This window comes from Gekko japonicus, unplaced genomic scaffold (assembly GCF_001447785.1).
Source record: "Gekko japonicus isolate JY-2015 unplaced genomic scaffold, Gekko_japonicus_V1.1 scaffold191, whole genome shotgun sequence".
Classification (NCBI taxonomy): Eukaryota; Metazoa; Chordata; class Lepidosauria; order Squamata; family Gekkonidae; genus Gekko; species Gekko japonicus.
The window spans coordinates 1,428,256-1,445,222 of record NW_015175362.1 but is presented as its reverse complement, the minus strand read 5'-3'; the positions used below and the strand labels follow the sequence as shown (position 1 = coordinate 1,445,222).

Sequence of the window (16,967 nt, the reverse complement as noted above, 5' to 3'; positions counted from 1 at the left end):
AGGTTGCCCCTATCCCCTCCATTGTTCTCTATGGTGGGAAAAAGTAACTTTTTTCCCACCATAGAGAACAATGGAGGGGATGGGGGCAACCTGTTTGGGGGCCTGTAGAATTGGACCCCCTGGTTCAATGTTCCTGAAACATGGCGGGTATCTTGGGGAGAGGTGCCAGCAGCTACCCTGCGATTTTGGAGCCTCTCCCTCAAACCCCCTCCCCTCCAGCCCCCAGAATATACCCTATGTTTTCGCCATTGACTTCAATGGCCCTTAGGATATAATGGGGCCAAACTGCAGGAAGCCCCAGCAGCTCTCAGGCTGGAGCACCTGGAGCAGTCTTGGGAGGCAGATTGGCAAAAAACAAAACCAAAAGCACAGGAACTCGGGAGAACTCCAGGAATAGAGCCGGCTCCTCTTCCACAGCCCAAAATGCGACCCACGAACCCTGAGCTTGCTTTTTCTAATTTGCGAGTCTGGCCTACCACTCCTTTAACAAGGCAGCCCTGAAGCTTGGGGCGGCGGGAGTTTCTTTGCACGCAGCTTGTGCGGCTGGCTGAGTGCCTCTTCTGCTTGCCCACCTCTCGCCTCTGCACCTCATCTTCTGCCAGGCATGAAGGAGCCCAGCTCACCCAGGCTTCTTGCCTCCTGCTGCCTTGGCCCTCTGGTGCATGGGTGAGTCCCCAAAGTTTGACTCTTCCTCTACAAGTCTCTGGCGCGGGGGGGGGGGCGCCAGAAGGTGGTCTCGCCTAGAGTACAAAAAACCCTGAAGCCGGCCCTGGCTAAATACTCTCCCTTTTAGATGTATGAAATGGTCCCAAATCTCTAACTCATGCTGTCCACCAAACTCTAACGAAATTCATTTGTTCATAACAAAGAACTGCCTTGCATAGAATAGTAACATCATTGGATAAGGTACATTACTAATTTCAGGCCACTAATATCAATCAACATTCTAGACAGTTATCCCTGTATTCTACTCCTGGGGAGAAACTGTAACATCCCTTTATATCTAGTAGCCAAGGCTGGCCCTTCGTGGATCGGTAGAATGGATCCAGCCCCTTTACAGCTGACAGTTCTTCAAACCAAGGGGAATGCATAAGAGTTGCATAAGAATTGTTTTTAAAATGCCCAAAATGGTACCCAGAGGATTACTGAGCATTCAGTTTGCTTCTTCAATATGACACAACTGTTGTAAGTGCCTGTCCCAGAGCACTAATGATTAAAATTCCTCAGCTACACCAAATTCACCTGCAGACGATAGCCACTTAAAAATCAGTTTAAGTAGTCAGTGTGAACACTTCCAAAAACTTTTGGAAAAAGTCGCATGTATCATTGCTATTGTTTTGGCATATCACACTACTAAACCACAGTCCTTGCCCCCCCCGCCAATTTGTCACAAACACTGGAAGCATGTCATTGTTACCTTATTCCACAGATCTGCAACTATTGTGATGGCTAAGGCCACCCAGTAAACCTGTTCCTAAGAATCTGAGTCTAGGTCTAGTAATTCAGTACCCTCTAGACTTTCACAACTGGGGGAAAAACAACCCGTAAATTTTCAATCACAGTCCATTCTAAATTGTGTCCTGGTTAAGAATAGCAGGAACAAAGTTAACCATATATCTTAATTCTTACCTTGCATATATTCTCATATGCCATATATAGCTCAATAATCATTAGGGCTGATCCTACCCTTATCCTACCATTCCACTGAGCAAACTTTGAAGCCTTCCTCCAGCCTAAGGATCCTTCCTTCAGCTTCTGTTCTTCTGTTGGAGGATTTCCTTGGATCCAACCATCCACCAAGGAGCTGTCCACCAGCTTTTAAAGTTTATGCTTAAGGTATGCCACACTGTCTACTTTTCTGATATGGACCCTGTATTAATGTTTACTTTGAGTTGCTTTATCTTTTTCAGTTCATATTATAAAAGCTTTGGGTTATAAACTCTCCAATTTTTTTGTATCACACTAGAGAATATGTTAGGTTCCCTATACCATAAGATTGTGTCTTAAATCAATGTTTATTTTTTAAAAAATAGAATGTTTTTAATTATTACTTTGTATGTTTATTCTAAATGATGTAATATTGGTACTAACGTGCATTGCTGTAAGTGTTATCTATTTTAACTTTGTTTTAGATCCCCTGACAAAGCTTATTGTGAAACGCCTTGGGATCTAAAAGGTCAAATAAACTGCTCTCCCTTGCACCTTGTTCTTCTTTCTCCTCCTAAAAAATATTCAACCAGAAAGAAAGAAAGAAAAAAACATGGTTTCTTCTTTTTTAAAAATATAATTTTCTGGAAAATATCACAGCACTTAAAAAGCATGTGCATGCACACACTTAAAATCCCTCAAAGCAAAGCTTAGTTGAATGAAAGATTAAATTTGATCTAGGCCTTTAAAGCAAACACCCAGCCACTATGACAAAGCTAGTCTGTATTTGTGTGATGCGCACAGTAATACATCCCTTATGAACTGATTTTATTGACCTTGGGCTGGAAGTGAACCCATGTCTGGAGAAAATAACAGCTAACACACTAATTTCACAGTACTCCAGACAAGGATGTTTCCTTATTTAAGGCAAAGTATACACATGGACATACCAACCAACCCCCCCCCCCCCAACAAGCCTTCAAACTTTGCAAAGAATGAAGATCGTTGGGCTCTAGAATTAGTTACTTCGATACATCTAAGCTGAAAACAGTTAAACACATGGATAAGACATTCTGCAATGTCTTATCTTTAGTTTGTCAAGGTTTTTTAAATCCCTCTTGAACTGGAGTACCATTTTTAGCTTGGCTAGGTCAGAATGACAACGAACACTATGAATGATGACACACTAGACAGCGATATGGACAGAGATGTCATCAGCAAGCCAGCTGTGCTAACACCTGTATGTCCTGCACAATTGATCTTTGGGAATATGGATCAAGAAATTCAGGTTAATGAGGGGACAAAACACAAATTATATTTAACATATTTGCAAAACAGCAGCATGAAATGTGGGAAGGATCACTTTGAATGGATAATGAAGCAAAATGTAAATTTTATTTCAATTTTACATGCACCAGGTCTCTTTCAGAAAGAAAGACACACATCTCCAAAACCTTAACATCAATATAAAAATGGCATGAGTCATGATTTATGTGACTTTAAAAACAAAAATAGGTGCTTTAAAGAAACGTTTAAAAAAATCTTTGTTCTTTTCCTGTTGACTTCTTTTATATGTGTCTACCGGTCTGTTTCACTTGTGGCAGGTGCCAGATTGATAGACAAAAGCCAAGAAGAGGCACAGCACACACAATAGCAGCCTTGGATTCCTGTCACTGTCCTGCCAGTGCATACAAGCCCTGTGTACTATATTTCCAACTCAGAAGAAAAGAGTTGTAACTTTCTACCATGTGAATACATGAACGGAGGGATCTTAATTTCACACTGACTTCCACAGAGAACTAGCACAGAGCTAAGGGAGGATACTGTTTATCATAAGAATGTATACAAAGTGTTATGGTGGGGAATCAGGATACCCAGACAAGCTATTTAAAAGGTCATGAGGCTGCGAGGGAGTAGGTGGAACAGAGTGAGCTGGGAGGAGGCACTTAAGGGAGACCTGATAGCAATGTACCAAAGGGCTATGAAATACAGCTTGTTCCTTAATTATGGTATATATACTTATTAATACAGAAACATTAAAAATAAAATATATTTTTCTTTTGTGTTAATTTGAGAGATTTGCATTTTATGTTGGGGCGGAGTTAAGTAGCATGTAGTTTGCAAGTGGGTTCCAAAAAGTACATGTAAGAAGTTTTAAAAGTTCAGGAAAATACTGTCATTTGCTAGGGAATATCCATGCTGTTCTCCAAACTGCCTGTGGCACTTGCATTGATTGAGCCAGCATGGTATAATGCTTAGAGTGTTGGATTAGTTTCTGGGAGACCTAGGTTCAAATATTCACTCTACCATAGATGCTCACTGCGTAACCTTGGGTCAGTCACTTGCTCTCTCTCTGCCTAATCTACACCACAAGGGTGTGGAGGATAAAACCGAGAGGAGAATGGTGCAGACTGCTTTGGGTCCCCACTGGGAAGAAATGTGAAGTATAAATATCTATGTAAATAATTACTGAGCCATGAAGTGAAAGCAGGAGGAATGTCTGTGCTTTACTAATCACTGCAGGGGTGGCCGATGGTGTCTGAAGACAGAAAGCACAATTCTCCTTTTATTAAGTCAGCTCCATCACGGTTGGCTAATGGTACCTAACTGTACCTGAAGAATTCTGTTTCATTAGTTAACCCCGTCTAGACTCAGATTACATGGCAGGCCTTGTAGCATTTTTCCCCACGTGTACTCAGCCCACTAGAGGAGTCCTCAGATCATTTTTCCAAATATAGGCTGTAGCCCCTTCACTGAGGAAACACAAAACATGTCAAATGAAATTTCAGAATGGCTGCATGTGTGTCTGTTTCTCTCCCAACACATGCATGAGGAAGCTGGTTCCCAACATGTAAGTATCAGAAGATCAACACAGACATCTCCGTAATATATTTTACATGCTTGTCACCATTCCTTCCCATCCCCAACAGATGCAATGTGAGATACAATCCTCAAACAAAACAGAAGATGAGATGTATTTGTAAAAGTTATTTTAAATTATGCATGCACCAAGAATTGGAGGGAAACCTCCATTTACTACAGACCTTAGAACCAGTAAGATGTGGCAATAAAAACCAGGCCCATACTGATTACTAGTAAACAAATTCTGACGATTTCACTCCATCCCCCAACCTATAAACAACTTAGTTGGAGCAAAGTCTCATAAATTTCAATGGAACATTGTTCTTAAGTAAACCCACACAAGGTTGGGCTGTTTGATTCTCCTTCCCCAATGCAAAAAAGAACAATGAAGAATGAATATCTTAAATCCAAAATTCTGTCACTCATATACTGCGAAGGAAAAGACAGAAAACACAGTAGCTGCCAAAGTGCGATCTAGAAAATGCTTCCTTAGGAAGCTGTACATCAAAAGTTGCCTACTGACCAGGTTAAGTTAAAGGAAACAGTTTGGGACTAAAGGGGATGAGGCTGTAGGTCATGAGCAAATATGTTCTTAGAAATATCTGAATGAGTAAAACAGACAAAATGGATTATTCTTTTGGATTTTTTTTTTACTGCAATAAACTGAACACTCTTAGTGCTGGTGACCATTTTACTGTGTCCAGTTAGCAGAAACTGTGGTACATATGATCAAAGAAGGCAGAAAAGAAATAGCATGATGTTAATCTCTTTAGAAATGTATCAGCCAAAGTTGAAAACAATAGTGAAGGACCTGAGACTCCTGACAGTGTAGGGACAGGACTAGCTGAACTTCAAAGCCCTCATTTTTTCTGGGAATTCTACAAGTCCCAAAGCTCAACCTAGAATACTGGGGTGTGTGTGTGTGAAAGACTGTATGTATTACCCTGCTCCTTCCACACTATGTCATATCCCCTTGATTGCATTGACTTACACTGTGTAATCCATCTCAAGCCTTAGTGAGAAAGATAAATAACATAAATTCACAAACAACTTTGGAATTGAATTTTTAAAAATGTTGTAAATATGTACATTTTTACTGCTTCTTAGGGAGCCAATGAGGCTCAAATTGTCCCTCAGAACACTGCACAAGGAAGTGAAGATGTCCCTGTTCTTCCTCCACATTTTCTAGGGGAGCTGCATGCGCAATTACGTGCCATTGATCAAGGTCTGTGTGCCAGAGATTCTTCTTGTTTCAGCGGCACTTGATAGAATTGCAAGTTACTAAAAGTATCCACTTTCTTATATAAATACTAAATAAGTATTTGTGAAAGCCGCAGACCAATATTAAGCTAAAAGAAAAAGATATATATTTTCCTTAAAAAGAAAGAAAACAAGCCCAAGATGGGATGACATGCTACCCTACTGTCAAGTTTGCCAAAGGCATGGCTACACATTACCACTGCCGTGTGAAAAGGAACCAGGCTCTGACTGTGGAGAACTCAAAAGGCAACTGACAGCTCATCTCCCAAAGCAGCTGAGAAGCAAGGGAGAGTAGCTGTGTGAGATAGCTAGAGATAAAAGCTCATGGACAGCAATGCCCCCTGCCCTCTCAATGGGGGTGGTTTGAGGCAAACACCTCCAGCTTTCCTAGTTTATCAACTGAAAGGACCCTCCCAACAGATTCCTCAGCAGTTGGAGCTTGCTTTTCATGTGATGAATATAAAGTGTAACCTGCAGGCAACGGGTTCAAAACATAGTGAACTGGACAACGTAGCCCTATAGGTCCCCAAGCAGCCAACCCTATTAGCCAGATAGTGGTAAGCAAAAGCCAACGATAATTGCAGTTCTGAGAACCTCTACCCAAAGTGTTACATTTCCAGGTCAAAACCAAAAACTATTAGAAAAATTATAGGCCTCCTCTCCAGAGGCCTGCTTGAGGCAGTTCGTAATAAAGCAAACTAATACCAAGAAAATCATTAAAAACAAATAAGAAATAACCACCACCAAAAACTCAGCCATTAAAAACAAAATAGAGACATTAAACGACCACTGAGCACTTTAAAACAGGTCCGCAAATCAAACCTCATAACAGAAGCAGATCATAAAACAGCTAAAACTCCTTAGTTAAAATCCTGGGTAAGGAGAAATAGACTGGCCTGCCACCAAAAAGAGAGTAAGGGAGGATTGCCAGGTGAGCTTCAATGGAGAGGACATTCCAAAGGCAAGGAACCACCAATGAAAAAATCCTGTAACTGGTCCTGTGACTTGCCTGATGTCTGCAGGTGGGGGGATACAGAGCACAGGGTTTGGGGAGATTCTTAACTGGTGGGCTGGACAGTTATAAGTCAGCAATAAGATGAAATTAAAGACAATAGAGGGAAACATTTAAAAGAATTGGATTTGAAGCTGAGGGAAAGGAGAGGGAACAGAGTTCAAGACATTTTCCTGTTTGAAGTACACCACAAAACACAAAGAACTCATTGCAAACATCTTACCCCATCCTCACTGCTGAGGGGTACAAATAAAGATGACCACACTACACAGGGTAATAGAGAGGTCAAGTTGGGTAGCTCATCAGTAGATGCTAATAGATGGCTGATGTGCAAGTATATCAGTAGCAAGAGTTTGTAGATTGCAGTCCAAGTTGCCCAAGTTTAAGAAAAAGAATTTGTACTCACTTTGGGGGATATCAGCAACATCTCTGGGTTATAAAATTGATATATACACAATTTACTTTAGCGCTTAGCACTGCACATAGGAATTAAACACCCTACTTATAATCTTGATTTTACCAGTACTCTTCCCTGTCCGTATGTTGTTACTGCTGTTAAATTAGCCTTATGTATAATCTCTTACAGCCAACATAGGCCTGTTCCTACAATGGAAGGTCTTAAGAGTAAACTCTCTTGTCTTTCTACATTATTGTGGCATTGCTCTCCCACTGTTATAAAAAAAGCCAAAAGCATCGTCTGCATTAATATTTTAGACTAGCAGTTACCTTTCTGGCCTGATTTTCCAGACTGCTCACAAGAAAGCAACTACCAAATATAATATTTATTTTTATCTATTTCATACAAGAATCCACATCCTAGGTTCTGTGTGCTCTGATAAGTTATTTAAAATACTACCCACCAAGCACAAGAAAAAGTATGAGCAACAATACTTTATACATACACAGACACAAGGAAACCGGAAGCAACGACAAAGAAGACAATTCATCTGATCTGCAGAAAAGCTCACAGCAAGCTTCTGATCTGGTTGTATTGTTTTCAGTACAGGCAAGTACACACATTAACCATAGCCCAAAGTGTAGCTTCCCCTCTAATGAACTGCCCTCCCATGGTCCAAGTTTTGACCCCCAGGCTCAGTTCTGAGAATGACACAGTGACAAAAGGAGCAGAAGTCAGCAGCTCTGGTTTGGGAACTTTGATATATCGACGGTTTCCTCACATGGTTTGGGAGGAGGCGGGTTCAAGGGATTTTAGTCTCATGTGATTGGAAAACCCCCCAAAGTGAGATTCACTTGAGACAGGCTGTCTGGTTAACAAAAAGACAAGTGAGAAAATAAGCAACTGCTTCATGTATGTGAACCATTCCTCTGAGATTTGTGAACACACCTATTTTTATCTCTTAATATGTATGACCTTGTTATCAGACGACCTGGACTGCAAGCTGGAAAGCAAAAAAATCATTTAACAAAAAAAACAACAACAACAACAAAACCTTAGCAAAAGCACAACTCAAGGTGACATCTTTTCATATTCAGATATTTTAGTGACTTCCAATCATAGAATTTCAGAAATAAAAAATTACAGTATTTTGATAGCCTACTAAAATCAGACTAGGTCTAAAGCACAGGCAGCAGAATAAAGCCAGTAACATGTAACGTCTCTGTCTCCCCTTCGTATGCTGCAGCCCACTAACCCCCCTGAAGTTCTACTCTCCTTGGGATTTTAAGGGAGAGCAGCGGGGGTCTGTAGAGATATGGAGGAATTGGAAAACAAGCATCTCCCCTCCCAGATCAATAGAAGTGCCACTGTACAGGTGGAACTGCCATCCCACCAGTTGAACAATGCCTTTAAATCCAACCCATTATGGATAAGACAATACAACACTTTGCTTATATCCCAGCTTTCTCCCCAGTGAGGACCCAAAAGCAGCTTACATTGTTCTCCTCTCCTCCACTTAATTGTCACAACAACCCTGTGAAGTAGGTTTGTCTGAGAGTACGTGACTGGCCCAAGGTCACAAAGCCAGCTTCCATGGCAAGGAGGGGAAGTGAATCAGGGTCTCCCGCTTTAACTATAAGCCACTCTTGTTCGCTTCTAACCACATTCTTGGGGGGAGGGGGAATATTCCAAAATGCAATTCCTGAGATACAGATACGATGGGGAAGGGAGAACTGAGCATGTTACTTACATTCTGAAGAGTGCTTTCCACTGATCTCATATAAGTAGCAATTGAGTCTTTTTCTCTGTTGAAAAGGAGGGGAGAAGGTATGCTTACAATCATCACATAAATTACGAGAATGAGCATTACCAAATGCCCCAAGAGTTGTTATCTTTGAATCACTTCAGTGCAAACATAAAACGGATAGCTTAGATAACTATAATGAGACTGCCATAAGCAGCTTTTCCCCCTCTTCTTGAGCTGACTGAAGGTCAAGCATATGGTGTAAATAGCTGATTAATGATGGTGGATATCAGGTCCACCTAGGATGCCATGCTGGACAATGTGGCATAGGTATCAAGCTGTCATGGTACTTGTTAATGAAATGCCATGCCCACATTTATTTATTTATTTTATTTATATTTTGCATTTATATCCCGCCCATCCCGTAAATGGGCTCAGGGCGGGCTCAGGGCGGGTCACAACATTTTGATAAATACAATAAAATTTAAAACACATTAAAACATTCAGAATACTTTGCATGTGGCTGAGGAGTCTTTTGATCAGACACCTACAGAAATCAAAAATGTTAGAAGCAGATAATGTAAGACTGACATTGTTCCATGAATAAATACCCTATGCACACAAAAATGCCAAACTGGCAAAAGAAATAGGTCAGCAAGGAAAGCTCAGAGGGAGTAAGACAGCCATGTGGCAGTCATGGGGGCATGCTCCATCTTCTCCAGGAAGGGGATGGTCCTCTGAACTAGCCAGGCACTGTGTCAGTCCAAGCACAGTTCACCTATCACCTCCTCCCATGATATAACCAGCTGGGGCCAAGCGAGCCCTACGGCAATGCTGCTGGGACTTGGCTCAAACCCAGCCAGTGGTGGCACAGGTTCAGGAGGCGATGTTTGTTGTTGCATGCTATGCTGCCAATGGCCAGGAGTAAGGTGAGCCCCTGCAGCAGGTCAATATCTTCCTCATTTTGCCATCCCAACCAAGTGCCTGGATGGCTTGACTCAAGAGCTGGCCCCTCCTCCTCCTCACTCATACAGTTGTGAGGCAGCAAACACAGGCCTGAGCTGCTACATCTCCACTGCACGGGGGAGGTGGAGCAAGCAGGGAGTTCCTAATCTTCCAAGTGATACCCTCCACTTTCATTCTGCATACCTGCTTAGCCAGTTTCCAAGACTGCTGCATAAACGGAGGAAACGTGGCTCTGGGTCGGGTCAGGGAGAAAGCAGTGTGTTGAAAACCAAATGTAGCGCTCCGCTCAAGCTGCCCATCAATGTTACCAGGGAAGCCACTCCTTTTAGAATGGCTCTTTGAGCCATTTGCTCACGTGACAGCAACCCTCAATAAATGGGAAAGGAACACAGAGGGAACATGAGCAAAAGCTAGGGAGCCTTCCTCACAAGAGATACCAGCAGAGGCAAGGGTAGAATGTCCACTTGAAGGAAAATATCCAGGTCCTGTTGCCCCTCATCACTTCTAGGAAAGGGACACAATCTTCTCCCTACCAAGGCAGGCGCAGGGGGGAATCTGTTCCCTTACTAAAATGTGCACTGATCGAAAATATCTTCCCAAAAGGAGCTTTCGGATATGAAAAGGTAAACGAAGAGAGGAGAAGACAGGTAGAGACATATTCAGAATTCCAATAAAATTGCTGTACATAGTCACACAGTGCCAGATTATAGTTTTGCAATGTTCCCTCTAAGCTGTGGAGTCCTGTGAGCAAAAATTCTACCTTGCGAGCTACTGGCGTTAAAGTTGTGAGCGAGCAATTTGGCTACTGCCTACATTAGTTTGCTCTGGAGCCATCCTTCCTGAGCTGAGTCAAAATTGTGTGAGCCGGAGGCTAAAAAATGATGAGCTAGCTCACACTAACTCAGCTTAGAGGGAACACTGGCTGGAACCAGTACAAACTTGCAATATAGAACCCCTCCTTGATGCTGTTTCAGCTATATGGATATATACTTCATTGTCTGATAAAAGAAACATTTCTAGTTTATTTCAGAACTGTCATAAATAAGCCACATCATGATGATGGGCTAGACCCCCATTTTGATCCCCCCCCACTCCGTATCTTCAGCCTTGGCCTCAAAGTGTGTTCAAAAGAACTTAAGATGAACACATGGTATATCACTATATATTGCCAAACTCCCTAAGATGGCAGATATCAGTACAACATCTTGCACTCCACTACCATGTTATGCTCCTGCTCATGGGTGAATCACCCCACTTTGTACTATATCCTAAAAATCTCTTTCTGCCTTCCTGTCCTGTGTGCATTGAGTCATAATGTCACACATTAGAGTGAGTGCTACACCTTGAGGAGAAGAGCATAAGCAGTTCCATCTGAACAAAAGCAGGTGAAGGTGTTTGCTTCCCTCTGTGTGAAAGGTGTTGTGAACATGTCTCCTGTGTATACACTCTATTCTGCAGCAGGGCAGAAGTGATTTTTATTTTGCCACCAAGGTTTGTGTGAGAGGGATGTTTTGAGTGTGTGTTTGTGCATACACCAAGCAAAGGGACATCAGAAACCTCTTGCTGCTGTGAAAAAATGTGGTGTTTTTTATTGGTACTCCTTACCAAATCCTGAGTACTGGTTCCATGGGTGACCATGCTTGTGCATCACTGTTGTGACTTACAGGTGCAAATGCTATGTACATTTCGCTTCCTGGCTCCTGCAGATCTGGTACACCAACTGTCATATGCTCTCTCTGGTCCAACGTCTGCTTTCTATCGAACTCTTTGCTCTTTTGTTAGGACAGCTGCACCACTACAAGTTGGGGGAGGGGACGGGAATGGTGGCTCAATCATTGTGCAATAGGAATATATGTTTGTGCCACAACAAGCCCATCCCTAAATGACTGAAATGGGCCATTAGTATGTTGAACTAAGTTTTCTTTCTTCAAGAGGATCTTGCAGTAAATTTCAAAGAAAGGCAGCTGTACTTTTGTTTTCCAGGGCTGCATTATCCAGGCCTAAAACCCTTTGCATGAAAGTAAGAATTGATCTTTTGTCTGTTTCAAGTGATCTCCCCAAGGCCCCAGTGCTCACTTTGCTGCCATGCGGAGGGCACTCTCTGCATCGTGGATGCTCTCTTCCAGTCGACGCTTGTCCTGCTCCAGCTGGGTAAGATGTCTATTGAGCTGACGCAGAGATTGATCTTTTCTTCTCAGCTCCATCTTTGCCTCGGAGAGACTCTGAGAGCAGACAGAAAACAGAGTTACTTGTCAGCTCCGATAATTAACTTCAATTTATGCCATGGGCTATTAAACAAAGAGGAATACAGACGGACTGTGAAATAGATTGAGGCTATTTTCTAATAAAAATAGTTCCTATTTACCTGTTCAAACATTCAGCGCATTATATAGCAAACAAAAATCCCATCCTCAGTCCAGTATAGTCAAAGATATTACGAGTGCTGCATGTCAAAATTATTCTACAATTTCATGACAATATCCATTTTAATAGTGAAAAATAGCTCAATAAAGTATTATTTTGAAAGAAAAGTCCATAGTATATGAAACCACTAAAGGTAGTTAAAGACACTGAGTAATACGGCTCGGAAAGGAAAGAGGTAAAACAAATATAAACAGAAGAGAAGCATCCCTATACTTCTTCCAGTATTGGTATTCACCATGCTGCCAATTATTGCTAGCATGCAAATTACATTGCATGGTTTCTGTCTCTTGAAGGTTTCCCCGGCTTCTCTTCAACATAAATGTTTCAAATTAAAAAAATAGTTCAGATTGATAGAATATATACAATTCTCAAAGGATCAACATTTTTTTACTGACTTCATTTATACTTCGCCTTTCTCCCCAATGGGGACCCAAAACAGCTTCCATCATTCTTCTCTCCTCCATTTTATCCTCTCAACACAACCTGTGAGGTAGGTTAGTTTGAGAGTGTGTGACTGGCCCAAAATCACCCAGCAACCTTCCACGGCAGTTGAGATTCAAATCAGGGTCTTCCAAATCCTAGTTTAACATTTTAACCACTACACAGCACTGGCTTATATGGAAACTATGAATGCCTACTCCTTTCTTTTTTCTTGTAAGGAAATATTTTCAAAGGATTCAACTTGCTGAGACCAATTTTTATTTCACAGTCTGAGTTGCTCCTCTTCAGCTGCCCTTCCCCATTGGGGAAAGAGCTCACAATTGTTATAGACCATCAGAGTGCCAGCACTATATTAGATTTTTGGTAATATACTGTTTCTGCATTTTTGTTTATGCTAGTGTGTATTTAGACTTTGTTACATAAAAAAAAACTAATTCCAAAAGTGTGCCTTTTAAAAAGAGTTTACATTTGGTCGCTATGTTTATTGCAAAAGGCTTTAAACTGGGCTGTTCCAGAACAAAATTCCTATATGCTACTTTGACAAATTAAGAAGTTATAGCTTTCACAATGTAGCCAGGAATTTTAAATATCTACAACACTCTGAACACATTTCTAACAGCATCCATCTGATGACTGAAAACATCAAGCACCAGAGGAATTTGGGAAAGGCTCAGCAACCACTTAGCCAACGTCAATGGAAACTCAATATTGCAATAGAAGCCCTAGAGATTTATACCACACAACCTGAGATTACATTAACACCTGTAGAACAGAGGGTCATTTGTCACTTTGTTTTTGAAAGAGATGGACATGCATTTGGGAGGGCGCCATATTTGCATTCATGAAAATGAGAATTATAAAACATACCTTGGACACTAGAATTAGCTTTGAAACTCTTGACTATGTCATTTCACTGAAGTAGCTGTATACAGGATGATTGACGCAAAATCTTTACAGATCTTTATATATGGACTTCTGGGATTAGTTAGGGAGTTTGGGGCATACCCCCAAAAATGTTGAAAAGGTCTGGCAAGATGGAAATAGGACCAGATGCCATATTCTGACTAAGCTGTAAGTATACAAATAATGGAGTGTACAACTAATGTACATGCAGAAAGTCTCAGGTATTTATTTGGTCAGTGCCTGGCAACTGCAATCCACTGAAGGTTGAACATGCTTAAAGCCTTTTCACTTCAATATATCTTAAGCATGCTTTAAATGTTCTGACTGTAGCCGTTATGAGAAAGCAAGTCCCACTGATATCAAGAGGACTTAATTCCAGTTAGTATCACAGTGTGGCACGTGTACAAAAGTAGCTCACAAACAATCACAAGGAATTAATATATGCAGATAAATCATTTCATTGCTTGGCTAGGACAAAACACCAGTAAAGCAGCCAGGGTTGGGAACCCTTCCTGATGTCACTTACAATAAACACTAGATGTGTGCGCCAGCCAAATTAAGTCCAGCTAAATTATTTAATTTCTTCCACCTTTCCAATTTCTTGCTCTTCCTACTTAAAGATGTTTGGTTCTCCCCTACTTAACATACTTCTTTTCACTGTATTAGTGAATCACTAAAATTGAGCCTTGCTTAAAGGGCAGTATCACCAAATGGCTGTGATGTCCACTTCAGGAGCCAACACAACACCCATTTTCTATCCATGCACTCCATTTTCACCATTACCTAACCCATTTGCCTCAGATGAAATAATGGAAAGTTGGCATTTTTGAAGATTTGTTTTTAGATTTTTTTCTAAAAAACAATGACAAGAAATCTCTGCAAGTCAAAGAGGTAGAGAATAACTTGCAGACAACAAAACACTGAACATTTGTTTTGGCCTTCCTCATGTATTATCTAGGTTCAATGAACACATTCAAGAGAAAGTTGTCGCTACACTTTTTAAAAAAACCCTTGGTCTTTGTGGGTTAGATAAACCTTTAAAATTGTCTGAACCACAGCCCAGGATGCTTTAAAGTAATAAACTTTCAGCTGCTAAGGCTCTTCTCTCCCCCCTCCCCTTACCATTTCTTCAGATTGATCTAATTAAAACCCCTGATAAACTTTATGGACTCTAATATTTTCAGCTGAATGACTGAAACCAAGAGGGTGTGCCTCAAGGCAGCAAGGCAACAATGATAAGCAGCAGGTTAGCCACTAATTTCTCAACCAGGGTAGATTGTAAAAGTGTGATGTTCTGATATCCAAGAAACTGTTCAGGAGAGAATAGGATAAATCAAGTTTAATAACTCTGGTCCTAATTGTTCCCCCAATGCTCAACTCTAATTACTTGGAGAACTCTCCTGACTGTCACCTGATATTAAGTTGTTGGAGGCTGAGTGTGGAACAGTGAGATAATCAATAAACATTTAGAGGGGAGAAGAATGAAGATCCCCGTTAAGCAGTGGGAACCGGCAGCACCCAAAGCCCTTCTGCTCATGAGAAAGCCTATGGGAGAACCACTGTGATTGCAAAGCAATAATCCAAAAGCACTCTTTTTAGGCCTTGAGGCCTTGAGGCAGGAGTACGTTTGAGAAAAAAGAGGTTAACACGGTCACCCTAATTACAGCCCACTTTCACATGCTTCATATATAAGCGAAGACAAGCCAATTAGGTAGAAAGGAAGATAAGAGAAGTTTTATTTGTATACTAATTAAACCCCTGATGAAATTAAAGGAAAAACATACAGCTCTGTAATTGTGTCTGAGAAAGGTCACTTCAGGTTCAGTTATCAGAAAAGAGCAGCCTTGAGATATTTCACTTAATCCACAATATAGCCCCTTTTATTTTGCTCCCTGAGTCTTAATATTTACAAAAATAAGAAAATTTCAGAGCCTCATATAGCGCATTTATCTCAAAATGTTGCAGTGGCCAAGTCTGAATGGTTATAGAAAGCTAAAACTGAATAAGGAGAGGAGCATAACAATAACAAAAAGAAACCACACAAACCCATATATTACCAGTGTACATTATTCTGAACAGAAAAGAGCTCTAAAGCACATTTTAATAACCTGACCCCAATTATTTTTACCTTTAGATCTTTTATTCTTCAGACATCAAAATCGTCATATGGTCATTTGCAAACACCGTTATTTCTATTCACCTAAAGTAAAATCGCATAACTAAGCCATGTTCCCACTACGGAACCCTAGAAGACTATTCCAACACAGAGTACAACGGACAACTTGATTAAAGTTCTCCACAAAGATTACATAAAGGAGTGATAACTGTCCCCTAGGTTTTGCATTCCCCCCTCAAGAATATTATAAGTTCTCTTCATTTAAACACTTCTTTCTCAAGTCTGTACATTTTACTATAATATTCCCATACAAATGGCTGTGCACTTTCTGTATTTTATGTAAACTAGTTTGTTTTGATCTATACTGGCCATGGGCTGTAATAATAAACTTTGGGAACTATGGATTAAAGTACTTGCATTTGCTGCACAAAGCATAATTGTCTTTTGAGGTTTGGTCTGTTAAGAGAAAAGAACACATATCCTTGAACTCAGTTGTGCAACCCTCAATGCAATTCCATGATCCTGTTTCTCTTGCAGAAGGTGCAAAAGGAAGCTTTTGTGCAGAATGACATAATTTGACATCTTACACCCAGTAAACAAGGCAGACCCACGGATGTGTGTCGTGCACATACATGTCATTTCCAAGAGACAGAATGAGGTAACCAAAATGGGTTAGGGTTAGGGTTATGTCCTTGTGCGACCAGTTGCCCTGAGTCATCCTTCTTTGTACATGCGCTCCCCAACCCGATAGGCTGGCATCAGTGTTCATCACCACTCTCTTTGGTTCCCAAAGTGGTACAGCCCACTGAAACCTCGCTGGTTCCCGCCACCAGCTCAGCTCTGTCTTGAGGTTCTCTGGTAGAGAAACTAGCCTTGTTCTTTTATTTGCAATGACTTCCTAGAAGGGCAAAAAAAACCCTATAAAGAGGGCGTGTGTGAAATATTTTTTAAAAAATACTTTATTTATGTAGTTTTACATTATACAGCCACAAACATTTCTATACAATTATATTCATTTTTTGGAGGTCTTGTACATAGTAAAAAGATTTCCCACCACTTATACACTTTTAACCATTTGTTTTGAAATTTAGTTTCTTCTTTTCCACATAACAGCATTGTTAATTTGTCTAATTCAGCTATATCCAGCTATTTCTTTGCTATTTCTATCTTAGAGGGTAACTTTTCCGTCTTCCAA

The 16,967-nt window shown here is 40.8% G+C and overlaps 1 protein-coding gene across 1 annotated transcript in view; it reads right to left on the bottom strand.

Moving 5' to 3' along the window:
• CCDC171 (coiled-coil domain containing 171) overlaps positions 1-16,967 on the bottom strand; it is a 215,457-nt gene that overhangs the window by 55,970 nt on the left and 142,520 nt on the right. Inside the window, exons 22-23 of the mRNA XM_015425408.1 lie at positions 11,965-12,110; positions 8,929-8,983 (exon numbers count right to left, since the gene is read on the bottom strand). Of these exons, the coding sequence (XP_015280894.1) occupies positions 8,929-8,983; positions 11,965-12,110 (201 nt within the window). The remainder of the gene's footprint in view (positions 1-8,928; positions 8,984-11,964; positions 12,111-16,967) is intronic.